The 26704-nt window shown below is 40.0% G+C and overlaps 1 protein-coding gene across 2 annotated transcripts in view; it reads left to right on the plus strand.

The window, feature by feature from the left end:
- Positions 1-26704, plus strand: part of Arhgap32 (Rho GTPase activating protein 32) — a 221555-nt gene that overhangs the window by 83449 nt on the left and 111402 nt on the right. For both annotated transcript variants that reach the window (XM_029481740.2, XM_085844506.1), the window contains exon 2: positions 6975-7083. In XM_029481740.2, the coding sequence (XP_029337600.1) occupies positions 6979-7083 (105 nt within the window). In that variant the 5' untranslated portion in view covers positions 6975-6978. The remainder of the gene's footprint in view (positions 1-6974; positions 7084-26704) is intronic.

Raw genomic sequence — 26704 nt, forward strand, 5'->3', positions numbered from 1 at the left:
CTGATTTATTTTTAGCGTATGCGTATAGGTAGTCTGCTTGGAGGTATGTCTGTGAACCCCATGTGTCAGTGCCTGTGAAAGTCAGAGCCCCTGGAACTGGAATTACAAATTGTTATCTGCCATGTGGATCCTGGGTCCTGAGCCTGGATCTTCTGGAATATGCTGACTGTATTATACTCCAGGATGTCAGGTTGTAGCTTTTCTCAGTTGTAAGTATACAGACTACACAGGCCTCACAGCCTCTCATTTACTACTCCAACCACAGTTGAAAGCAGCAGAGTGCTCAGATTCACTCTAGGCTGTCTCTCAGAGCTGTGCTTAATCAGTACAAGTGAAACATATCCCTGTCCATATGGACAAAAACTGACTAAAAATCCAGAGTTACCCATTGTCTCTGACCCGGAGAGGACAGTTGTCTTATCTCTTATCTCCAAAGCATCAGAGAATGGTGAGACCCTAAGGCAGCCTCTGGTTCCAGAAGGCACTGGTGGAGAATAACTTACTGGTTCAGCTCTAGTAGAATGAGGGCCAAACTTGGTGAAGGATTAGAGATACATGATTGGGAAAAAGAGAAGAGAAAGATAAAGTGCTCCTGCTGCTGCTTGGAGGACCAAGAAGATGTGTCTGGGTCGGAGCAGTCCCTGAGATGCTGGACAATGTGATACAGTATTTATCTTCAGAAGGGAGTCTCCCTGGACCTCTTTTGAAACGCAGAACTGGGGCTGGAGAGATGGCTCAGCGGGTAAGAGCACTGATTGCTCTTCCAGAGGTCCTGAGTTCAATTCCCAGCAACCACATGGTAATTCTCACAACCAACTGTAATGAGGTCTGATGCCCTTTTCTGGGGTGTCTGAAGACAGCTACAGTGTACTTATATGTAACAAATAAATAAATCTTAAAAAACAAAACCAAAAAACCAAAAAACTCAGCACCGCTGTGTGTGCGTTCTCAGAAGCCAGAAGCAGGAATCTGGCACAAATAGAGCGTGTCTTAGAGATGAAGAGTTTTTCTCAGGAGAAGCAGCAAGGCAGTTGAGCAGACAGCTTTTCTGTGTAAGGGACTTTTTCATTTTGTTTTAATATACAGGTTCAAGACTGAGGTTATATTGTAGAAACTTGTAAAAGATACCTTTGGGTTCTTCATATCAATAGTTAAAAATTCTTAACACTGGGATGTTCTGTTGGAGGTGGGGCGGTACTCAAACATGTGGATAGCAAAGCTTGTTCATAATTATTATGATAGATACCAAGGTTTTATGAAGCTGATAGATTATTAGAAGACACAGTATATACAAACACAATTTATATCTATTAATGTTACTATTTGCTAGTGAGCCTTCATTTTATACTTTCTTTCCAATATAACATACATATAGAGAAGCCTATAGCTTAGTCCTCTCTCTCAAATACAACCCAATCGAGATTCTTTTTAAGATTTACTTATTTATTTAATGTATATGAGTACACTGTAGCTGTACAGATGGTTGTGAGCCTTCATGTGGTTGTGGCCTCTGCTTGCTTGGTCGGCCCTGCTTGCTCGGCTCAAAGATTTATTTATTATTACACACAAGTACACTGATGCCAGTCTTCAGACACACCAGAAGAGGGTGTCAGATCTCATTACGGGTGGTTGTGAGCCACCATGTGGTTGCTGGGATTTGAACTCAGGACCTTTGGAAGAGCAGTCAGTGCTCTTACCTGCTGAGCCATCTTGCTAGCCCACATTCCAGAATTTTCTTATCCCTCCTTTATGTTTACTTGGGTCATTGTAGATGAGTTGTATTGCTTCTTTAATTTTACCTGAATAGAATTGTGGATCATGTAATGGATGATGGCTTTTGTTCCTGAATATTTGTGAAATTTATTGATTTCTGGAAGAGCAGTCAGTGCTCTTACCTGCTGAGCCATCTCTCCAGCCCCAGTTCTGAGTTTCAAAAGAGGTCCAGAGAGACTCCCTTCTGAAGATAAGTTTATTGATTTGTGGCAAGTGGCAATGCTAATTCTCATTTTGTAGTAGCCTGTTTTATGAAATATAGTAAAAAGGTGTGTTAGTTACATTTTTGGCATACATAATTGTAAACATAGCATTGCATATAAATATTCCAGATTTTTACATACTGGCCATATAACTAAGAGTCTTGCTAAACTATCTTACAATTCTAAATTGTAGGGCCTTTCATATTTTTTATCTGTATATATGTCAAATAATTACAATCTTATTTCTTTTTCTAATCTTAAATTATTTTCCTTTGTGTAATAGGAAAAAAAAAGTCATCAACAATTGAATAGGGCCTTATATAGCATTGCCAGAGATAGGTTTCTCAATCCTAGCAGGAAAGCATTCCTAATTCACCTTTAAGAATTATGTTAGCTGGGGGCTGGAGAGATGGCTCAGCGGGTAAGAGCACTAGGACTGCTCTTCTAGAGATCCTGAGTTCAATTTCCAGCAACCACATGGTGGCTCCCAACCATCCGCAATGGGATCCGATGCCCTTTTCTGGTGTGTCTGAAGACAGCGACAGTACAGTATTCCTATACATTAAATAAATAATAAGTAATTTTAAAAAAGAATTATGTTAGCTCTGTTCTTTAAGATAGTCTTCCTTTGAAATTTATGATAGGCACTAACTGCGACTTGTCAGAATTGTGTGTGATCCCCGCCTTTCAGAGTGCGGTCGGTTTTATGGATAGATTTTAGATTGTAAGCTAGGTTATATGTACACATGCACGCACGCACGCACGCACATTCTTTTTCAGTAGTTTGTTTTGTAGCTGTGTTCATGGTATCTCTCTTCCTCTTGTCTCTTTTCTTTTTCTTGCAATGTCTTTGTCAGTTTCTATTTAGTTGTATAAGCTTTAAGACCTGGTTGGCTCATTGAATGGGTTGAGAGGTGTTTATTTTTATAGTCTAGAAGAATATATGCATGCAAGAGGTTATTATCCATCCTTTCAGTGCTGGAAATCATGCACCATTAAGTGCACATGAGTTTCTTACAGACTTAACTGTCTTCACAGCTATAAGACTCTGCTTTTCTGTTTTAGTGACTTTTTTCTAAGCGTTGGTGAATTATATGGTTCAGGGAATAGAATTTTTCATTTAGACTCTTATTACATTGAAATAGTAATTGTTTACAGGGTCCTCAGAACCTTTATATTGCCCATTTGTGTTCGAGTCATGGTTAGCCCCCTCTTTGTTGTTCAGTGTATTCTCTGTCCCTGCTTCCTTGTCTGTCTTCCTCTCTAGGTTTCCAGATAGGGAAGAAGAGTCAAGTTCTTTCTCCTTTGTTTCTCTTTGTATATATGATTCATGCTTAGCCCCCCTTTCTGAGTCTAGCCTCAAAGTTGCTCTGTAGCTAAGGATGAGTTACATGTCTGATCCTTCCCAAAGTACTCAGCAAAAGCAACATAAGGAATGAAGACCTTGCCTTGGCTCCTAGTTCAAGGGTGTGTAGTTCACAATGGGAGAGAAGCCACAAAGCAGGAGCTTAAGGTGGCTGTCACATTGCATCTGCAGGCAGCAGTTTGCGCTCTAAGCTTGCTTTCTCCTTTTCAGCAGGGTGACACCTCAGCCATAGAATGATCCTGCCCATTTTTAACATGTGTTTTCACAACTCAGCCCACTTTAGAAACTCCCCCATAGACATGCCCAGAGGTACTTTTTTATATTTTTATACTAAATAATATAAGTAATATAATATGTTCGTGGACACCCCCCCCCCCGCCCCCAAGCACACAAGCCTCATAAAGGGTTGCTGGCTTTTTGAATATTTCTCTTTGTAGTCCTGGCTGGCTTCAAACTTACCTTGTAGCACAGGAGGGCCTTGACTTGCAAGTTCTGGGATTACAGCTGTGAATTCTGCACCTATCATTCTGTGGATCTTATATTTTCCACTGTTTCCATAGTTTTCAAATTTGTGCCCTGGTTTTCCTTTTGGTAAATTTATTGGTTTATTTACTTATTTGCTTTCATGAGAATGACTTATTTTACCTTGTTTTTTAAATAGATACTTCTGGAAGAAGATTTTAGGTTATAGTGTTCTTCCTTCATAACAACAACGAGTCACACTCTTGCTTTCTCTTTTTGTCTTGTGAATTTTGCTTCTTTGAAGTCAATTTGTCTTTTGTACTGACTTTGAGTTTCTTGTAGGATTTTATTTTTTAGTTGTTTGGCTGTGATACACCTAGTTTGTTTTTAAAAGTTTTTCCTTTAGGGCTGGACTCAGTGGTTAAGAACACTGGCTATTCTTCCAGAGGACCAGGTTCAAATCCCAGCACTCATATGGTGGCTAACAACAGTCTTTAACTCTGGTCTCAGGGGAACTGATGCACAGCATGCATGCAGTTGTTCACTCACATACAGCAAAACACCCACACACACACAAAATAAAATAAAAATCACAAACTCTAGCTTGAGATTTGTATAAGTTCCTTGAGTTGATAGCTTGATTGCTTTTATTAGTTTTTTTTTTTAAGATTTATTTATTATTATATGTAAGTACACTGTAGCTGTCTTCAGATGCACCAGAAGAGGTGTCAGATCTCATTACAGACGGTTGTAAGCCACCATGTAGTTGCTGGGATTTGAACTCTGGACCTTTGGAAGAGCAGTCAGTGCTCTTACCCACAGAGCTATCTCTCCAGCCCAAGGCTTTTTCAGATATTGTTTTTAAAATACTGGCTTGTTCCTTTCTCTTTTTCATCATTTACTGTTTTTAAGTCATCAGTTTAGAAATATGTGAGACTTCAGTTAACTACCTGTTTAATCAGGTTCATTGTTATGTTAACCACATATAGTAAGTTCCTTTTAAAAGAGTTTCAGACTATCTACTTTGTGTTTGTTCTACTTATATTTTTTTACTGCGCGCATGCGCACGCTTTCCATAGTGTGGAGGTCAGGGAACAGTGTTCAGGAGTTGATTCTCTCCCTCCTCCATGAGGGTACTGGGGGTCAGACCCAGGTATCAGGCATGGGGCAAGCACTTTACCTACTCTTCCATCTCTCCAGCCTGCAGCTAATGAATCTGTAATTGCAGTTGTATTTCTTTAGTCTTAGAGTGAGCATTAGTGTTTCAGTATTCCAATTCCCTCTTGAAATCTTGACTTTTATCGATGTTTCTTTCATTTCATTGAAAATATTAATCATAAATATTTTAAGCAACTTAATAAAAAATTAACCAAATGTTTCTTACCAGCTCGTGTCTCTTTTCCCCTTGCTTGACTCCAGGCAAGTAATTGACTATGATGTGGTTCATCTTAGAAAAGCCCATGTTTCTCACTTCTCTGTTTTTTCCTGTTACTTGCCATGCGTTCTTTTACTTGATGTATTCTAGGAATGTTTCATCTGCCTTGAAATCTCTTAGAGTTTTTAATTGCATTTATTGATTTACTGTGTGTGTGTGTGTGTAGGCACATAGTGCGTGCTTGAGTACTCTTGCTGTAGCACATGTGGAGGTTATGTCCTTTACTATGTGGGTCAGGGAGACAGAATTCAAGGCACTAGGCCTGGTGGGAAGCACCTTTTCCCACTCAGTCATCTCAACGGCCCTCTGTCTGCTATTTCTTGTTGGCTGGGAGTGATGCTGCTTACAGATTTCTCCATCTGGAGCAGAATCCCCAAATGGACCATAATAAATGGACTTATTGCCCTTTCTTTTTGACAGTTTATAAATCTGAGTTAGAGAAAGGTTGCCTTCATTTTTTCTTTACTTTTTAAAGTTTGCCTCTTACTATTTATTGGATATCATCTGATATCAATGGGAAATTTGCAAAGAATCTTTTAAAACAGTTTTTTGTTTTTTTTTTTTTAAACTGAGTTAGTATTTACTCTAGCACTTCTGACCCTGTGTGGCTTCAGTATAACCTTAGTGTTCTTGTTCTATGTGACTCAGTTCCAAGACAGCAGTGCCATGTGTCCCTTCCGTCTCTTCTGGGCTTCTGACTCTTCTTGCTGGGCTTCTCGCTCTCTCTCAGACATATTCAATTATCTAAAGCCCTATCAGTTTTGGTAAACTCAGCCTAAAAAACCTTTACCTAGCCAGCCCACTCAAAATTGTAGTAATATGCTGGGGTATTTTTTCTATAATTGTTTGGAAAAAATCTCTAATGCCACAAGAAACACTAAATGCATAATTCATTTTATTGGGCTTTTCTTCCTCTCCAAGATTGTAGTCTTGGAAATACTATGCTCCTTCAGACGTGTGCATTGAGGTACTTTGAGTAGCATTCATAATTATTCTCACTGATGGTGCTAGTTGGATGTACTCTGTTCCATAAATTGGAATTAATCATTTTTTCTCATCCTAAAATATCATATACGTGTACACACACACACACACACACACACACAGGTATGTTCATGTGTGTGCACATGTGTACATATTCATGTGGAGGCCAGAGTTGTATCTTCCTGTTATTCCCCCTCACCTCAGCCACACTCCATCCCCTTCTTGAAATGGTCTCCCAGTGACCCTGAAGCTCTTTAATGCAGCTAGGCTGCCGGCCCACAAGCTTCTGGACTCCCCAGTACAGGGATTAGAGGCAGGCACTACTACAAGTTTTTAAGTTGCTCACTGGGAATCTGTGCATCCTGTCCTCATGCTTGTGCAGTAAGCCCTTTACCACCTGAGCCCACTTCCAATGCATTATGAAGCTTTGCTAATGCTTTGCACAGTTCTGTAGGTACTGTTTCAGAGTAAGTGATTTCAGATCATCGTCAAGGTTCGCATTATGTTGAATGGATGTAATCAGGCCTTGTATAATAATTTCTACAGTTATCTTCTGGAGTAAGAAGCAGGTGTTTGGTATATCAGATCTCTGGAAGCCAGTGTGGAAGTGAAGGATTACCACTAGCCACCCCAGCTCTTTTGAGTTTAACTTAAAATCAGATTTTTTATTCTCCTTTTGGACTGTGTTCATTGAAACAATTTTCATAGAGATGGAAATTCTTACAGAAATCTCTCATATTTCTCTCTCTAGAAAGATGAAGTCCTCAATACATTCTGAAGAGGATGATTTTGTTCCAGAGCTACATAGAAATGTTCACCCCCGAGAGCGGCCTGATTGGGAGGAAACACTCAGCGCAATGGTAAATCAGTTGTATACATATGTATATAAGCAGTTATATAAGCAAAACAGCATACTCACAGGAAACAGTGCAGTAGTTTCTGTTGCTTTGTATGTTTATTGAGTAGTTCCTTTCAGGTACTGTTTTAGATGCTGTGGGTAGGGAGGGAGAATGCTGTGTGCAATAACAATTGCTGGCTATATGAGAAGACCTGTATGGTCTTTGTGAGAAGGTGAAATACAAGCAGACACTGAGGAATGTGAAGGAGCAAGTTGTGTGTTTGTGTGAAAACGTATTAGGTGGTAGTAGAAGAAGTGAAATAAAGGCTATGCCATTAAAAAGCAAACCGGAGGAAGCACATATAGTGTTGCTCAAATTAAATGGTCTGGGGAAGAATAGGTAAGTGTGAGGACTGGAGAACAGATCATGTGCTTTCTTGTAATCTAATGACAAAGGCTTTGGCATTGTATGCTGAGTGGGGTTGTTAACCACTGCAGGACTTTTGGCTGAGAACTGACAGAATCTGGCTTGACATAGTAAAGGAAGCCTAGACTGCTAGTAAGTAGTAAGAGGCAAAAAGAGGCAGTCAAGAGACCAGTGAGGGGTGCTATAGTGATACAGGAGACCAGTGAGGGATGTTATAGTGATACAGGAGACCAGTGAGGGATGCTATAGTGATACAGGAGACCAGTGTGGGATGCTATAGTGATACAGGAGACCAGTGTGGGATGCTATAGTGATACAGGAGACCAGTGAGGGATGTTATAGTGATACAGGAGACCAGTGTGGGATGCTATAGTGATACAGGAGACCAGTGTGGGATGCTATAGTGATACAGGAGACCAGTGAGGGATGCTATAGTGATACAGGAGACCAGTGAGGGATGCTATAGTGATACAGGAGACCAGTGTGGGATGCTATAGTGATACAGGAGACCAGTGTGGGATGCTATAGTGATACAGGACACCAGTGTGGGATGCTATAGTGATACAGGAGACCAGTGAGGGATGCTATAGTGATACAGGACACCAGTGAGGGATGTTATAGTGATACAGGAGACCAGTGTGGGATGCTATAGTGATACAGGAGACCAGTGAGGGTGCTACACTAAGCCAGAAGTGATAATGGCCTGACCCAGGATAGTAGCAGATACAGTGAGAACCGGTTAGAGTCCAAATCCAGTTTTTATAGATTAAAAGAAATGATTTTTATGGGCAAAGAGTGTGAGCTAGAGATGTCAAAGATGACTTCATGCTTTTGACTTGATTAACCTGGAAAAAAAATCGAGTTTACTGAGTTGCTGGGAAAACGCTGTAGTTGAGAAATTAGTACAAAGTCCATCAGTGTAGTTTTCCAGAAAGTCTGTTTCAGCTATTCATTTAATTTATTTAAAAAAAAGTCTGTACTTTGGGTCTATTAGTAAAAATAATGAAATTCTTTTTATGAGCTATAATACTATTTTCAATTTAGTTCAAAGTTAATAATACTTGTCATAAAATGTAGCATAAACATTCATATGTAAATGATGATCTATGAGTGTTCATAAATTCAGTTTGTAAAAGGCCTCTTCCTTCAGCTAGATTTGCAAGTACTGATACCAGGTCTTAAGGGTATTGGTCTTTTTAACTGGATTAAACCCAGGGACTCTGTGCGTGCCTGCCAAGCACACTGCCGCTGAGCTGTATTCTGAGCTCCAAGCATGTGATGCTACTTGATCAAATATTGTTACTGGCATTTATAGAGTTATTGGTTTTTATTTATAGTTGCCTTTAATATCTCATTGTACTGCATATTAACTACTTCTCAATGAAATTTAGTTACAAGCACCTCATTACACAGTTAAATAACATTTATAATGTAGAAACTCACTTTGCACATTCATTGTGGTCTGACTATACTGCTGTAAGCATGTAGCTTGAGTTTGAGAATTATTTTCATTGTAAACTGCATAGGAAAGAAAATCTCCCTTCTTAATATTTGATAGCTTGAAAAGTGTATATAGTAGCTTGTGAATACACATGACTCTAGGAATACTAACTTTCAAATGACTTCATAAACCATGCTTTGCCTCATAATTTTAGGTTATGTTCCTTTAGAAATACCAAGACTGTTACAAAAATAAGTTACTAAATATTTTAGTGTTCAGTATAGATGTTGAAATATGTCCAACCAAGCCTTTTTCGGCAATACACATATTTTTCCCCAAATCAGGTAAAAATGTATCTTAGTAAACTTTACTTTGGGTTGTATTGAACTAATCTTGTTTAAGTTATTTATGAGTATTCTGTCCTGTAGATGTTCCATTCATATCCCTCCCAGGGGCCAAGGCTTCCTATCCTCCAAACTCATTAGCGTCCGAGCCATGTTGGTTTCACTTACATTCATCAAGAAGGAAGGAACACAATTCACTTATTTTATTTTAATTTTTTTTTACCAACTACTGATATTATATCAAGTCTTCAAAGAACGGTTTTCTCTAAATGGAATTAAGGCAGTTTGTATTTTATGGAGGAGTTTCTTGGGCTGCTACAGTTAATCATAATTGAGTTGACTGCATTGATAATCAGCTTTCCTTGTTCAGTTAACAGATGAGCTACTTTGAAAAGCTACTAAGGTTACAATCTTGTAATTTTGTGAAGAAATTCTAGATGATGATAATCTATTCTACAGCATGTTTTGTCTTTGATTTTTCAGATAGTTGTTTTTCTGTGAGTTGAAAATGCAGAGTGCATAGCTTAACAATATTAATTTACTTTTAGTTCACTGTGCAATATTTTGCAATTTATATTAATGAAAATTAGTGATCACTATACTTCCTTTATTGTATGATTCTCAAAATTATCTTTTCTTAATTTTTACATTTTATTATTATTGCTCTGTGAGGTGTGTGCGTGTGTGCTGTATGTATATACATGTTCCAAAGATGTTTGTGGAAGTCAGACTATAACTGTAGGAGTTTGTTCTTTCCTTCTATCTTTGTGTGGGTTCCAGGGATCAAATTAAAGTGGCTATGTTTTTATTGTTGGGCAGGACGTGCCTTTACAGACTGAGCCATTCGTCAGTCCCCATTATGAGATTTGTATGTGACTTTTTAATTTTGTAATTTGATTGCATGGTTCTTGAGTATGAACTTTGTAGATGACAATACCATACTGTAATATCAAAAGGCTGGGCAAGCCTGCTAGATGAAAGCCTTTCCCATGTCTTCTGAAGTTGAAATCATTCTGTAATTCTCATAGTGTGCTGTTGATTTCTGTACTGTAGTACTGATCTCAGTATGTGACTGTAATCAGTTGTGAACATATTGTCCTTCTACTGTCCTTCTGAGAAGGGTAGAGACCACATTTTTTAAAAAAGATTTATTTTGTGTACATGAGTGCACTGTTGCTGTCTTCAAACACAACAGAAGAAGGCATTTGATCCCACTACAGATGGTTGTGAGCCACCATGTGGGTGCTGGAAATTGAACTCAGGACCTCTGATAGAACAGTCAGTGCTCTTAACCACTGAGCCATCTCTCCAGCCCCCTATATTCATTTTAAAAGAGGATATAATCATGTCTTTCAGGAAAAAAAAGATATATTTAACTTAATTAAGGAATCCTTTAAGAGTTATGTTAAAATTCTCTAGAGGAACACAAATGTTATAACAATTATATAATAAAAAGGGGGTTATTAGAAAAGCTTACACTATACCACCTAGGTAGTAAGGACAAAGTACTCTCTGCATACCGGAGAGGCGGAGGCCCAGTTTGGCCTGGAAGGTTTGGGAAATTAGAGAGTGAGACTAGTCTTCAGGCCAGATGAAAATTCAGATGTCAGCCGCGGTGGATGAACTCCTGAACGTCAGACCATCTTACCAGTGAGCATGAAGGCAAGTATGCACAAAGCAAAAGCTGGCCTCTGGGGCCTTCTTATATCAGAGCCACCATTGGAAGGAACCACCCACTTTTGGGTTGTGTCTTCCACTTCAGTTAGTCTCATCAAGAAAACACGACACACTTTGCCTTTCAGTTGATTTCAGATTTTGTCAAGGTGACATGTTTGCTGTCAGATGTTAAAACTGCTCTAAAGGTCCAAAGCAGCTTCATTTACATCCTATGGTGCTACAGTACATGCACGTGGATGCAGAGGGTTCCATTCCAGGGGATAGAATTTATATCTCTTTTAACTTGAGACTATTTGAATTACTTTCAGTTTCCTGTAAATTGACTTCCATTTTTACTACGTTTAAAATAGTCAAAATTCAATACTAATTCAAGTAATTCCTGGAGGCAACAGCATTCCATCGAAAGGATATTTAGTAATTTGTTTGCCCATTATTGTCTTTCATAATTCTTCCTTATAGTTTTATAACTTCCTGTAGATCTACATTGAATTTGTGAATAGAAGACAGCATTATTTTTGTTAATAGTACACTCACTCTGTATTAAAGTGTTACATTCAACACACACAAAATTACTGAATTCTGTCTTTGGAATGCTAATTAGTTTATCTGAGCACAGGTGGAAATTACTTCTTATATTATCATAGATCAGTTCCTTGTTATAATCTCATTTATTATTTTTAGTTTTCTCATGTGTAAGTTTCTTGAGGGCTAGGCTAGTACTATACTCCTTCCATTAAAAACATCACATTCAGGGCCGGGCGTGGTGGCGCATGCCTTTAATCCCAGCACTCGGGAGGCAGAGGCAGGCGGATTTCTGAGTTCGAGGCCAGCCTGGTCTACAAAGTGAGTTCCAGGACAGCCAGGGCTACACAGAGAAACCCTGTCTCTAAAAACCAAAAAAACCCCCAAAAACCAAAAAACATCACATTCAATAAATAGCGAATTTCTGAATGATAAATGGAGCCCTGAGGGGTGCAGTTTACTTGGTTACATACTTGCACAGCATGCATCAAGCCTTGAGCTTGATCCCCAGGACCACAGAAACCAGGTATGGAGACTCCCACATGTAGTCCCAGCATTCCCAAGGTGGAGGCAGGAGGATCAGAGGTTCAAGGTCATCATAAGCTGTGTAGCAAGTTAGAGACCAATCTGAGTCACCCAAGATCCCAAGTCAAAAGACAAAGTGGGGGCTGGAGAGAGGCTTAGTGATTAGAGCACTTACTGTTTTCCAGAGGACCTGAATTTAGTTCCCAGCACCGTAGCGGTTCCAAACCGTCTGTAAATCCAATTCCAGGGAATCTTACACTCATTTTTGACTTCAGAAGGCAACAGGCATATACATTGTGCATGGACATACGTTCAGGCTAAAATACTCATCCACTTAAAAATAAATAAATCTAATACTTTAAAACAAAAGAAACTTGAAATGCAGAGATGAATTATAAACCAGTATTTTAGTAACCTATCTCTGGAACTTCATGTTCACTTTAAATACTGAGTAAAAATAAAGTTTTTCTCTCAACAACTACTGAAAGGAAATACCACTTCGGAAAAAAGAATCAGAGAAAACTGTTGCAGTAAATCTCCTCCCAAATATGCCCAGGCAATGAAAACACAACCCAGTTAATATGATTGCATACTGCGCACCTAGATTGGGCAGGTCTACTGCTACACTACCATCTTCCATAGCTTATAAGACCTCCCCGCCCCCAACTTGCAGCTTCTCCAGGCCATGTGCTTCTGCTCAGCAATTTCTTCTTCTTTCTCCTCCTCTTCATCCTCTCCCTCTTCCATTTTCTCTTCCTCTCTCCCTCCCACCTTCTGCTCCTCTTTCCCTTTAATCTGCCCAATCATCAGCTCTCTTTTATTTTACAAATTAAGGTGGGAAAAGGTTTACAGGAAATCACCTGAGTGCTGACTCATTCCTTGTTCGCAACCACTCAGGGGAGAAAGGAATTAACAACAAATATAATTAGCTCCAACAAATATAATTAGCTCCACAACACAAAACCTTTCAGAAAATTTCTCTAAAACAGTTCCACTTAATTAGTTTTTTAGTTCATATAGAAATTAATGGGTTTAAGATTTATAAAATTTATAAACTGTTGAATTTAAGGAACTTTATATAAGGACACTTTAAAAATCAAAGCAATAGTAAACTCTAAATTAGCACTTGTCACATAATTTTGAGGACCTGAGTTGGATCTGTGCACCCACATTAAAATCAGGGTGTAGTCCTGCTTGCTTGTAATCCCAGCTGCTGAGGCTGGGAACCTGACTTCGAGCACAGGGAAGAAGGCACTTAAGAGACACAAGGAACTAAAGTGTGGGATTCAGAGAGCACTGTGCTTCTGTGGAGATGACCGAAACCACTGATACATTGAATCAAGCCTGGCAAGCTGTGAGGAGTTGGGCTAGCTAATCTCAGTAAGGGCTCTGCAGGCGAACAGGGTCAGGAGGATGTAGGTAGCCATCCCGGAAGAGGATGCTTCTGCAGGAGCCGTTTGCACATAGGGTTTTAGCTAAGGTCACATTCACACTCTGGCCAGTGGATGTCCTTTCCATTCCTAGAATCTGACACATCAGTGCCCTTTTCCCGGCCATGCTCATGTCAGTACGCACTCAATCAGGACTTCCTCCACTCTCAACACCCAGCACTTGGGAGGCAGAAAAAGGCTGGTTTTGTTAACACTGGTCTAGCTAAATAGATGAGCTCTGGGTTCAGTGAGAGAGGAGAAGGTCCTGAGGAGGACCCCTGATGTGATCTTCTGCCTCTATACATGGGCACAAGTGCGCTGCACAGATGTGCACAGGCACAGACACATACATGGAACCCTTCTCACAAAATTAAAAATCTAATCTAGACATAGTGCCTACAGTCTCAGCAATTTAGGAAACTGAGAAGTTTGCTTGAGTCTAGAATTTGGGGGACAGCCTAGGCAACATAGTAAGGCCCTATCCCCACATCTTTAAACAAGATGAAACAAAACCAGTGAGCTAAACAAACAAACAAATACACAGAAATAGAAACTTTCTAAATTACTAAAAATAAATTATTTGTAATTAGCATTGAGATTATTTAGTAATTGCATCATTAGGGTCTTTTAAACGCTAACATAAAACAGCTGAAGTAAGTGTGTGTGTGTGTGTGTGTATGGTGGAGGAGGAGGAGGAGGAGGAGGGGTTTTTGTTTGTTTTTTTTTCCTCAAGTTTTGGACAAAATCCACCCTGGCCATCACACCTAAGGTGTCTTTAGTGTTGTAATGGTTTTGTTAGTCACTTTAGGTTCCGTGGTAGAGAAACAGTGTGTGAGCATCCGTGGTTTTAAGAACACAGAGCACCGGGAACCCAAGGCTGTTGGGTTTAATAGTGCAGCGTGGAGCTCACCAAGCGGCAGTGTGAATTTTGATGAGCATGCTATTTTAATGCTTTCTGTTATGAATGGTTTTCACTTCAGTTTTCTTTTCAGTCATTAAAATTAACATGTGGTCAGAAGCTCGCTAGAAGCAGATCAGTTCATGTTGTAGCGAATGAAATTATTGATAAGAAAACCAATGGTTCATCTATAAATACCTCTGTTAACATCTATATCTCTGAAAACAAGATACAATTTCATTTTCTAAAATATCAGAGTTTTTAAAAGGAGAACAGTCAGTGTGTGTAGTATTGTCAGCTCTGCCCGTGTGAGCTCCATCCCCGCTATCACTTAAGGACACAGCACGCTCCCGCCCCCGCAGGCTTACACTCGGCTATTCATAAGGGTTATACCTTTCAGCCATGTTTCCCTCTACAGCTCCATGCGTCCCTTTAGGTTTGTTCCTTCCTGCGTCTTCACTGTCATTACAATGCACGTGGCCTCCATGTCCCTCTCCTAAGGACATCGAGCATCATGAACTATATATAGACTTTTTACACATCTCATCTTTGGGACTCCTTGCAAGAGCCCTCCCTTTTCCAGCTTTGTTGTTTATGTTAATCCACTGACTTTATTGTAGTTTCCGTATTAAACACCTTGTATTGGTTATGACTCAGATAAAGTCCTTTCCTCTTGATTGTATTGCTCCATCCACTCTGACTTACACAGTTGTCAGGTGTGCTGAGCTTTCAGTTCATACCTTGGAGGAAGCCTTCTAAACCACCACACTAATGCTCCTCCATCATTGTGATGCCACCACACTAGACTTTTGATATTATTTTATGTTCAGTATTAGAAATACCGAAAATTAGTTATAGATGACACATGTGGATTTTGCATATTTGTGACCACGCCTATGTGTGCCCACATCTATGTGTGCTCCTTTGCCTAAAAAGTGCTTTTTTCCAGGTCAGTGCAAGGTACTTCCTCATTTCTAGAGGTCTTTATTCATATGTAACCATCTTAACAAAACAGTAACCCTGTCTCCCCTCTGTTGTGATTATAAAAAGATAAAGGGGTGTAAGAATATGTTTTATGGGGGTGTGGTGAGGTATGGGGGGAGGGGGTGCCTTGGTGGGCCCATGCCAAGGCATCCCTTACCCTGAGGGACCAGCCACATGGTATAGTATAGAATAGTTTATTCAGGGCATGGGGAGGGGAGTTAAGAGCGTAGTAGAGGCAGAGAAAGGCAGAAAGAGGGAGAGAGTAGAGAAGTAGAGGCCAGCCATGACCACATGGAGAGAGGGGGAGCAAGAGGCAAGAGAGAGAGGAGGGGGCAAGCAGCCCCTTTTATAGTGGGCAGGCCTACCTGGCTGTTGCCAGGTAACTGTGGGGAGGAGCCTACCTGGCTGCTACCAGGAACTGTTGGGTGTCCAGACAGAATACCAACACCCTCTGTTTCTGTTCTAATTTTCTCTATATTATTTACAAATACTGAAATTTTATGTGGTTATTTGCTTCCCCATTGCAATGTGAGTTGTGTGAGTAGAGCCTTTAATTATGGTTAGTTACTGCTTTGTTTTCAGTAAATATTTGTTCACTAAAGGAAACTGCCATTGTTTATCCAAAGGAAATGACTTTTCCCCTTAAAACACTGATCTCTTCTCTTTATTTTCCTTTTTGAACACTGTGCTGGTTAGTCTTGTCAAGTTGATACAAACTCAAGTCTATGGGAATCACCTGGGAAGAGGGAACCTCAGTGGACAAGTGTGTTGATCAGATGGTGCCTCCAGACTGTCTTTAACCTACTAGCTCACAAGTAATGATATGGAGACGTTCTATTAATGATGAAAGCTTGGCATTAGCTCAGGCTTGTTCCCAACTAGCTCTTATAACTTAGTTAACCTGTTTATACTAATCCACATTATGCCGCATGGCTCACTACCTCTCCTCAGTACCAGAACATATTTCTTCCTTTGCCTCTGGCTGGCAAGTCTCCCGCCTCCTGGTTCTTTCCTAGAGAAGTCCTGTTTCTGCCAGGATGTCCCGCCTTCCCTTTCCTGGTTTGCTGTAGGCCATTCATCTCTTTATGAAACCAATCAGAAGGTGATGGAGAAGACGTTTACAAACTGAAGCTACAAAGACAAGCTTTACACCGTTCATAAGAGATTATCTAAGAAAGATGTCCTGTAGGGTGTCTGTGGGGGCCTTTTCTTACTTGCTAATTGATACGTGAGGACCCAGCCCACTGTGGGAGATGCTGTTCCTAGGCAGGTGTGCCTGGGGTATTTATATCAGAACCGTAGCTGCTGCCTTGAGGATAAACTGTAACCTGTATGATGAAACAAACCCTTTACTTCCCAGATTGGTGTTGGTTAGTGTTTTTTCACAACAGACAGCAATCAGACATGAATATACGTTTTTTCTTCATTGATTTTTGTTTTTTTCTCCTCTTTCTTTTAAAACAATAGTGAGATTTATTGGTACTTTTTAAAGGCTGTCACAGGCAGCTCTTTGAACTCCAGCATTTTCCCTTGTATTGCTTACCTTTCCTACAGAACAACCTTGGATAGAAGAGCTAGATTATTCCTGCAGAGCAATCTTGATAAAGAGGTGATTTTTTTTTGAGTGTATTTATATGCATGTGTGTACACATGTTTTATTTTTACTTAGTGGAGCCAATGTGCAATATGTAATTTATCGTAGAATAGACCACTGTTACTTTCTAGTATCATTGGAGAAAAGTAATTTTAATAAAGTATCTTGGGCAGGGGAGATGGCTAAGTGAGTAAATTGCTTGCAGCTCAAGCATGCAGACCTGAGTTCAGACACGCAGGACTCACTGTAAAGCCAAATATGCTGCCTGTAACTGGGGCACGTGGGATACAGATAGGCAGACACAAGGGGAACTTGGAGTCTTGTTGCCCAGGCAGTCCAGCTGAAACAGTGTTCTCCAGGTTCAGTGAGAGACCATGTCTCAAAAAACCAAGTGGAGAGCAGTTGCATGTCACTTCAGGTTAACCTCTGCCTTCCACGTACATGCACACACAGGTGAGAGCCAGTAATTCCCCCATGTGCTTGTGTGCACACCTCCTCCCCTGAATAAAATACCAGCAAAGCTTGTAGTATACTCTTCTATTTCCCTAGGATCTTTTAGAAAGTACATGATGAAATTATATGTATCCGTGGAGCCAAGTCTAATCGGAAAAAGCAGAATTAATTTAAAACAGTATGGCAAATGGAGTGATATAAAAAGGGATGGAGAAGATGAATCTCAGTTGTAAAAAAAAAGCATAAAATTACTAATATGTAAATGTACTAATTTAGGTTGATTAACTAGCTGTTGCCTAGCAGAGAAGTTGTGATAATTATCCTAATGGTACTTGCTAGTAATCTTAAAAATTATTTTAAACTTTGCCTTTGAATAATTTCCCTTGCTGTTAATTGGTTCACTGAGATGTTTCTAGACGTGAGCCTTCAGGCGACTCTTCTGCTGACATCAGCCAGCTTTGTCATCGTTTTCAGCTACCGTGGCTCCTGTGACTCTGGTCTTCTCATGCTTTTGTTATAAGTCGAAGGATCAACATATTTTAGTTAAGGCTATTTATATGGCTTGTAATTGTCCAGGGACTTAAACCTGCCTTCAGCCTTCTTTGATTTCTGCTTCTGGTTTTCCAGTACTTGTCTGTGGAGGAGTCTAGGTAATTTATTAGCTGGTGTGTTGCTGGACCTAGTCTGTGGTGTCTAGACATTAGAAAATAGACCGTTTACCATTATTTATCTCATAGAACTCTAGGGATGTTTCCTTCCTTCATTCCTCCTTCTCTCCCTTTCTCCCTCCTTCCCTCACTCTCTCCCTCAACTTTGTAGACTATGTAGACCAGGCTGGCCTCACAGAGATCTGCCTGCTTCTGCTTCCTCATTAAAGGCGTGTGCCACCCCACCTGGCTAGATTGTCGTGTTAATGAACTTGTTAGTACTTACTAAACATGCTAGTTATCAAATGTGATACACTCAGTAATGCTAAACAGAATTTTAGGAGAGAACTCTAGGCAGCATTCAGAGTCTTAGTGTGAGTATCTTTTAAGTAATTGTGGCTGGTTTTTGGAGATTTTCACATGAACTGGTGATATTCAGACATAGAAAAGTCTGTTTTTTATTGTCCAGACTGCATGGGGATGATTTTCCTGAAGAATATAAAATTGTCAAGCCTCTTGAATAAGTGAAAAAAAATTATTACTGTTGTGTTGTCTGTTTTTGTTAAATATGTATATTTTGTATCCACGTTCTTCTGAAAATATTCAAAACATACTAAATTATTCTTTCTGTGACATGCTTATCCACCAAGGATGCATCATATATTGATGGTGTCACTTATTGTAATATACTCTAGGTTCAATAGGTTTATTTTCTAAGGTATTAGAATAATTATTAAATTTCCTTATTATCTTTTGTTCCTTTGTCAGAAATGGGACAATATTTGACTAAAGATATCTTCAAAGGTATCTGTAAACATTTGTCATTTCAGAGCTGCCTTATGTGTGCTCTTGTTGTCTTTTTGTGATAGCATACATTTATATTAAAATCTCACTCATCTAGTAGATTATATAGATAGATAATACTTTGTGCAGGGTTTTGTTATTTCTTTTCTTCCTTTCTCTTTCTTCTTTTCCCTCTTTCTTCCTCTCTCTCTCTCTCTCTCTCTCTCTCTCTTTCTCTCTCTCTTTTCTTTCTTTCTTTCTTTCTTTCTTTCTTTCTTTCTTTCTTTCTTTCTTTCTTTCTTTCTTTCTTCTTTCTTTCTTTGACATTGAATTAGGTAGTTTATTATCGTGGTAAAACAGCTTGACCAAAAGCATCTTACAGAAGAAAGATTTGGTTTTCTCGGTTCCAGAGAGGGAGCCCATGACAACAAGGAAGGTGTGGGAGCCGGCAGTTAGAACAGGAGGCTCGCTCATCACCTTTCATCACATGGGGAACTGCGAGTGTGACCTGGAAGAGGGGCAGGGCTACAAACTATTAAAACCTGCCCCAAGTGACCTATTTCCCCTGCCACACCTCCTAAAGGTTCTGTAATCTCCCTTAGCCGCTCCACTAATTTGGGACCTAATGTTCAAATGCCTGTGTGTCTGGGGCTATTGCTTGTTCAAGCCACTACAGGCTGTTTCTTGGTGTGTTTAGCCCAGTCTGCCCCTACCTCATGATCCTTGTCTCAGCTTCCTGTGTACTGGGAATGCAGGAGGCGTGCACCCCCAGGTTTACTATTGCTGTGATGAAATACTATGACCCGAAGCAACTTGGGGAGCAGCGGGTGTATTTTACTCACAGTTTCAAAGGAAGTCAGTACAGGAGCTCAAGGGAACCTGGAGGCAGGAGCTGGTGCAGAGGCCTTAGAGAGGGTGCTCTTACTGGCCTGCTCATCAAGGCTTATTGAGTTTGCTTTCCTATAGAATCCAGAACCATCTGCCCAGGGATGACACCACCCACAATGGGCTGGGCCCTCCCTCATCAGTCACTAATGAGGAAAATGCTCTATAGACCTGCAGATAGCCCGGTCCTTTTTTTTTTTTTGGGGGAGTACATTGTAGCTGTCTTCAGACACATCAGAAGAGGGCATCAGATCCTATTATAGATGGCTGTGAGCCACCATGTGGTTGCTGAGAATTGAACTCAGGACTTTGGAAGAGCAGTCAGTGCTCTTAACCGCTGAGCCATCTTTTCAGCCCAACAGCCCAGTCTTATGGGGAGGTATTTTTTTTTCAATTAGGGTTACCTCCTCTCAGATGAGTACAGCTTGTTCAAGTTGACATGGAATTAGCCAGCACAGCCCTGTGACTGGCTGTGACTGGCTGTGCAGCTCTGTCACATAGAGACAACTCTTAGAATCTCGTTTACAATTTACAACAGTTAAAGATAGAAAACATTTTCTTCTTTATATTTTAGACAGAAATGTAATTTTAATTATTATCAAGAAATATTTATCACATTAGTCTAAAAGTAGCTGTGTTCTCTCTTTCTAGTGCTAAATTAAATACAAGAAACAAACTGAATCTTCAGAAAGTAAAAGTGGAAAATGGCAACTCGCGACCATATTTTCTAACTTATTTTCAGATAGTTTTATTTCAAGCTTAGGGGCTGAAAATTGTTGGCATTTATTATTTTTTGCTCCGTAAGCTGGGCTAGTGGAATGCTTTCTGCTTTGGGTCTCAAAACACAGAAACTAGCGGCCACTGGGTCAAGCTCTCCTCTGGAGATGGCTCGAAGCAGTTAGCTTCCTGCCTCATTGAGGTGGTTGGCAGCAGGGTGATCCTAGTGTGAGGTTCAGCTTTCTTTCCTGGCTGTCAGAGAGGAACACATCTCTGCTCTGTAAGTGATCTGAATTACTCTCAAGTGGCCCTTCAGCCTTCAAAGCCAGCCTTCTTTGACTTTCACCTCTGTTACTAGCGTTGTGAAATCTACTCTGAATTACTGCACCAGATAAATCTGGTGTTTCAAGTCTGCGAGATCAGAGCCTTTAAGTTCATCTGCAGACCCACTTCCCTGAAGTTCCCTGACACATGAAGGGAGGGGAAGTCGGCCGAGGGCTTGTTTTAGAATTTTACCTACTACAGCAGCATTATGGGTTTGCTTTTGCTTTTATACATCATAGTGTATTTACCATATTTGATAATATTAGTTGGTGAAAATAGACATAGTGAAGAATTTTAAATCTATCAATATTCATGAAACCAGTTGCTTGGGACGATTTATGTATTTAGTATGTTGCTATTTTGTGAACACAAAACAGTACTATGGGGACAGAGAGGTGGCTCAGTACTTGGTGCTGTTCTTCCAGAGTACCCAGAACAGTATGGCAGCTCACAACTCTGTAATCTCAGCAGTCCCAGGGTGTCCTTAGCCACTCGCCTCTGTCCTCCTAGGACAATGTACTCCACACACCCCTGCACATAGTTAAAGATAATACAAGTAAAAGAAGAGTTGAAAAACTAGTACTAAATATATTTAATGATTATACAATATCCCATAAAATACAAGTCCTAAATTTATTTTACATTTTTTACTTTAGTGAATAACTTTATGATGCTACTTTTTCTTTTTACTCTTAAAACAAACAGTTGCCGACCAAAGGGTATAGAAATCCCCAAATTACTTGCCAATTTAATTAAAATATTGAGACTAACGCTGTGCAAAATGCTGCTTCTTTTTTTTGGCCTCGTTTCTTTGTTGCAGCGGGGCGGCTGGGTCATTTTTCTTTCAGTTCTATGACAAGTTGAACACTTTCCACATAGTGCATTTTTCTCCTTTGTCTTTCTTCAAAAGATTGGAGGGACCAAGGGGACTAAATATGATCAAAAACCATTACATTCATGTATTTTATTCTCAGAGAATAAGAGTTTTAAAGTCTGTTAATACTTTTTTGGTTTTTTGAGACAGGGTTTCTCTGTGTAGACCTGGCTGTCCTGGAACTCACTCTGTAGACCTGGCTGGCCTCGAACTCAGAAATCCACCTGCCTCTGGCTCCCAAGTGCTGGGATTAAAGGCGTGCGCCACCTCGCCAGGCAAGTCTGTTAATACTTGTTAGTGTTTTGATACACCCAGAGATGCTGCGGAGCGGTTGAGGCTGAGCAGGGGAGTGACTGTAGAAGTGGCTTTCATGTCAGTTTTAGAACCTGGTGCATTGCATTACTGCTGAAGGATGTTGCAGTTAGCCAGGCAGCATCACCAACCGCTTTATCTGCATAGGTGGTCACCAAAATTGGTACTTGAAAGACTCTTGTGTCATCTGCCTCAGTAGGAAGATGGTAGAGTCATTTTCAGGGGGTTAGATGGCAGTTAAAGCAGACCGGACAAAACACTGTTTTCCTATTTTTGCAGGTTTTTCCAAATCAAATTATGTTTTACTAGGATGGGTCAATTGTCCCTATGGTTTAACTGGATCAGACTGTAGAGCAGCAAGTGCTTGCTGTAGCAAGCTATGTGTTTGTAAAGACTGTGCTGGCTTTTTACTGGAAGAAAATCCCTTTGGATTAGATTAAGCTTTGGTAGGATTTTGGCCTCAATTCATATTACATGAATTCTTATCAAGCAAAGCATGGTCCCCAACCCCATCCTTACACAACAGAACTTTTCATGAATTGATTCTCAGTGAACGTGAACGTGGCATGCGTTACGGGTGCCTTGCAGCTCATTGAAGTTGTTCACCTTCAGCACTCAGTGTCACTTTCCCTTCCAGTTGTCTTCTCTACAGTTGATGAACATGGCATGTGCTTTTTATATCTCTCCTAAGTGTTGAGGCCGGGGTGAAGCCATGTGACAGCTCCCTGCTCCTGTTACACATCCTCCTGCAGCAGCTGACACTTTAGGTTCACTATTTAGTCAGCTCTCAGCTGTGTTTTCATGTAGAACTCAGTTCAAAACCTCCTCAGGCGGTACTTCCCATACACCCAGGCATGCGCCTTGCCCTGACTGAGCTGCTCAGGGCCTTCTGCACTTGTCCGGTGGGCTGCGTGGAAGCACTCACACCATTCTCACTGTGCAGCAGAAGTGACTACACATTGCTCCTGAGAGGCCTCAGTTCTGTATTACCGTTTCTACACTGAAGACCTTAGGCTTGCAGTCACATTAGTAATTGCTTGCTTGCATTAATCTTTTATTTCTGTTCATTTCAAAGTTTAATTTTATTTATTGTTAATGTGCTCATGCTTGTACATGGTGCGGTGTGCATGTGAGAACAAGCACGTGTGTGCCATGGCATGCATGTGGAGGTCAGGGGGCAGCTTAGGAGGTGGTTCTCTCCTTGCACTGTGGCATCTGGGACTGAACTCAGGTGGGCAGGCTTGTGCGGAGCCATGTCACTGGTCCATCTTATACCCTTAATAATTTGAAAATGAGAATATGAGCTTTATAGAAAGCAGTTTGTTTTATCTAGAAACTATCCTTGGAGGGATATACTGTTTTCTTATTGCCACTTGAAGTAATCCCTCTCTGCCTAGCCACTAACATATAATTAGGATCATTTGTTTTATTTCATTTCTCTATTTTTAGAGAGTGCTGCTTTTTCCCACTTTAATTTATTTTTACTGTGATTTAACTCATTTATGTGGCCTCCAGATCTCAAAATAGGAACAATCTGTCTTTTATTCTTTTTTCTGTCTTCCCTGTTGGTAAACATTTAAATTAGTTTTTGCCCGCTCTTCTCTCTCTCTCTCTCTCTCTCTCTCTCTCTCTCTCTCTCTCTCTAAGCAAAATGCACATGCATATCCATATTTGCTGTTTCTAAGGAAGCACGGTGAAGACTCCGTCACAGCAGTAGACGGGAGTCTTCCTGATTGTGTTAGAGCCATGATCAGTCCTTGCATGGACGCAGCATTACTGTGCTCATCTGCTCCCCTGCTAAGAGAAATCTACATGGCTTCTGATTTTTAGTTACTAGAAATAGCCTTGGAAGAGAATAGCCCTTTATGCAGGTGACAGTTTGTACTCTTGCCAATGTAAGATGAAAATGGCAAAAAGAAAAGCAGTCCTGTCTTGGTAGAATGTGATAGGACAGAGATGAGTGTCTTCAGCTTCCAAGCCTCAGCCACAAGTGTGTCTCCAGACACTCTCGTCATGCAGACATGTGAGTTTTATCACATAAATTGTATATATTAAGTCAGTACTGTAATGTTTACCCTATTCATTTTAATTACAATTAAGATGGAAAGATATATAGATTTAAAAATAATATATCCCTCTTATATTTCTGGAGTGAAGTCAGTTTAGTTATGATGTATTTTTATTGATAAAATGAGTTCGTTTTGCTGTTTTGCAACTGGCCTATAATTTTCTATTTTAGTGTTGTCTGCATTTTCACCATTTAATTTTTATTTATCTTTTAATGGGTGCCTAGTTTACATATAGACAGTAACTTCTCCATATGTAATTATTATACATACACACACACACTCTTTCTCTCTCTCTCTCTCTCTCTCTCTCTCTCTCTCTATATATATATATATATACATATACATACATGTAAAATCATATCACATAATCGCACACACATATATAATTTTACTTGTTTTCTCCAAATATGAACAAGATCAAGATTCAAAAATAGGATGTTACGTAAAATTCAGGATATTCTTGAATGCCTCTCAGTCAACCTTTTCTACCAGATGTATCTATCACTCCCATACAAGAGATCCTGTACCATGGATGTGCCGTTTGTATTTGCCTTCTTTTGCATATTTAATAGAATCCCACATGATCCTTTCTGCTTCTGTGATGGTTATTTCCATCTAGGACTACTTCATATTTTTGCTTGTTGTTAGATCTTATCTTTATTGATGTCCTCATTGAAGTCTTATCTTTTTCTGTTATATATTTTTTGTTTGTATGTACATATTGTTATGGGGTCAGCCAATTTTTTATTAAACTAATAAAGTTTATTTTAAAATATACAACTCAGTATTGACATTTAAGTCATCAGAGTAATTTATAATAGTTAAATGCCTCTTAAATATACATGATATCTTCTGAAGTTAAAAGTAATATGCACTGAACCAGTTTTTAAAATCTATTTGGAACATTAAACATGATAGAAGTAGAAAAAATCTCTTATGAAGTCCTCTATGAAAGGAAATTGTGACAGGTTCCTGATTAGACAGAAACCATTGTTTCTCCAAGGGAGAATACACAGTGAAACTGTGGCTTCATAGGATGAGTGGGTTTCTATTTTGTGGAATAGTTTGAAGAGTATTGCTATTAGGTCTTCTTTGAAGGTCTGATAGAATTCTGCACTAAAACCATCTGGTCCTGGGCTTTTATTTGGATGGGAGAATTTTCATGACAGCTTCTATTTCTTTAGGGGTTATGGGACTGTTTAGATGGTTTATCTGATCCTGATTTAACTTTGGTATTTGGTATCTGTCTAGAAAAATTGTCCATTTCATCCAGATTTTCCAGTTTTGTTGAGTATATAGGCTTTTGTAATAGGATCTGATGATTTTTGAATTTCCTGTTTCTGTTGTTATATCTCCCTTTTTATTTCTGATTTTGTTAATGTGGAAATTCAGTCTCTGCCCTCTGGTTAGTCTGGCTAAGGGTTTATCTATTTTGTTGATTTTTCTCAAAGAACCAGTTCTTGGTTTTGTTGATTCTTTGTATAGTTCTTTTTGTTTCTGTTTGGTTGGTTTCAGCCCTAAGTTTGATTTGCTGTCTACTCCTCTTGGGTGTGTTTGCTTCCTTTTGTTCTAGAGCTCTCAGATGTGCTGTCAGGCTGCTAGTGTATGCTCTCTTCAGTTTCTTTTTGGAGGCGCTCAGAGCTATGAGTTTTCCTCTTAGCACTGCTTTCATTGTATCCCATAAGTTTTGGTATGTTGTGCCTTTATTTTCATTAAAATTTAAAAGTCTTTAAAGGGAAAGGGCACTGGCAGGGAGGGAGAATTGCCTCTGCCCCCTGTGCTGCTGTTGCTCCAAGACAGCACGGGCTGCACTGACCTGAGTAGGGCTTAGCCAGTGGAAGGCTGTGAGCCAGCAAGGGCAGTGCAGGGGAGCTTCTGGTGGCAAAAGTTTTGGGAGAGCAGTTCTCTTCCCTGCCAGTGTTGCAGCTCTTATGACAGATGCTCTCAGATGAAGCAGTAATTCTTACACCTTTGTTCCTTCTGGATAGGATCTTATATACAGTTTTGGGGTGGGTTGGGGTCTGAAAGTAGGTGCTTCCTATTGGCTTGGTCTGAGAGGTTAGAGATGCCTCGTCTACATGTGGGAGGGCTTGGGGTGCTCCCTCTATGTGACTAATGGCCACAAATCTCTCTATGGGGGGGGCTGTGGGTACATGTCAGGGGCTGGGTGCTAGGAGGAGGCGAAGCTCCTCAGGGTCCCTGAGGATTCTAGCCTTAGCCCCACCTTACCAGGCTTTCTCTCACAGCCCACTCCCCCACATCAAATTATTATCTCACCAGTTCTTATCTTCATCACCTATTCCCATGCTAAAATATCTTTAAATACCAACATAAAACCATTTTAAAAAGGAAGATGAGGGATTCATCTACTAGACAAGTTGGCAAACTTATTCTTACAGGGCCATCTGGTGCATGCTTTAGGCCCGTGAGCCACAATGTTCAGGCAGCTTCCCAACTCTGACCAAAGATGGCCACAGTCCAGTAAAAGTTACTATAAAAATCAGGGACCTGCAAGTTGAGTTCTATAGCATTTGACCTATAGTCTGGTGTCCAGCGAAACCATTACTCAACCGACTTTTGTGTGAAGTTGCCTTCACACAAGTTGTCTTGAAGGCTTAGAGCTTGTTTTGGTTTGTTGGCTTAGAGACACTGACTTTGTGGTCTACATTTTTATTTCACTGAATATATTAATTGATTGCACAGTTTTCACTTTTTATCCATAACAGAAGAGAGAAGA

The sequence above is a fragment of the Mus caroli genome, unplaced genomic scaffold (genome assembly GCF_978045245.1).
Source record: "Mus caroli unplaced genomic scaffold, Mus_caroli_1 scaffold_11, whole genome shotgun sequence".
Lineage (NCBI taxonomy): Eukaryota > Metazoa > Chordata > Mammalia > Rodentia > Muridae > Mus > Mus caroli.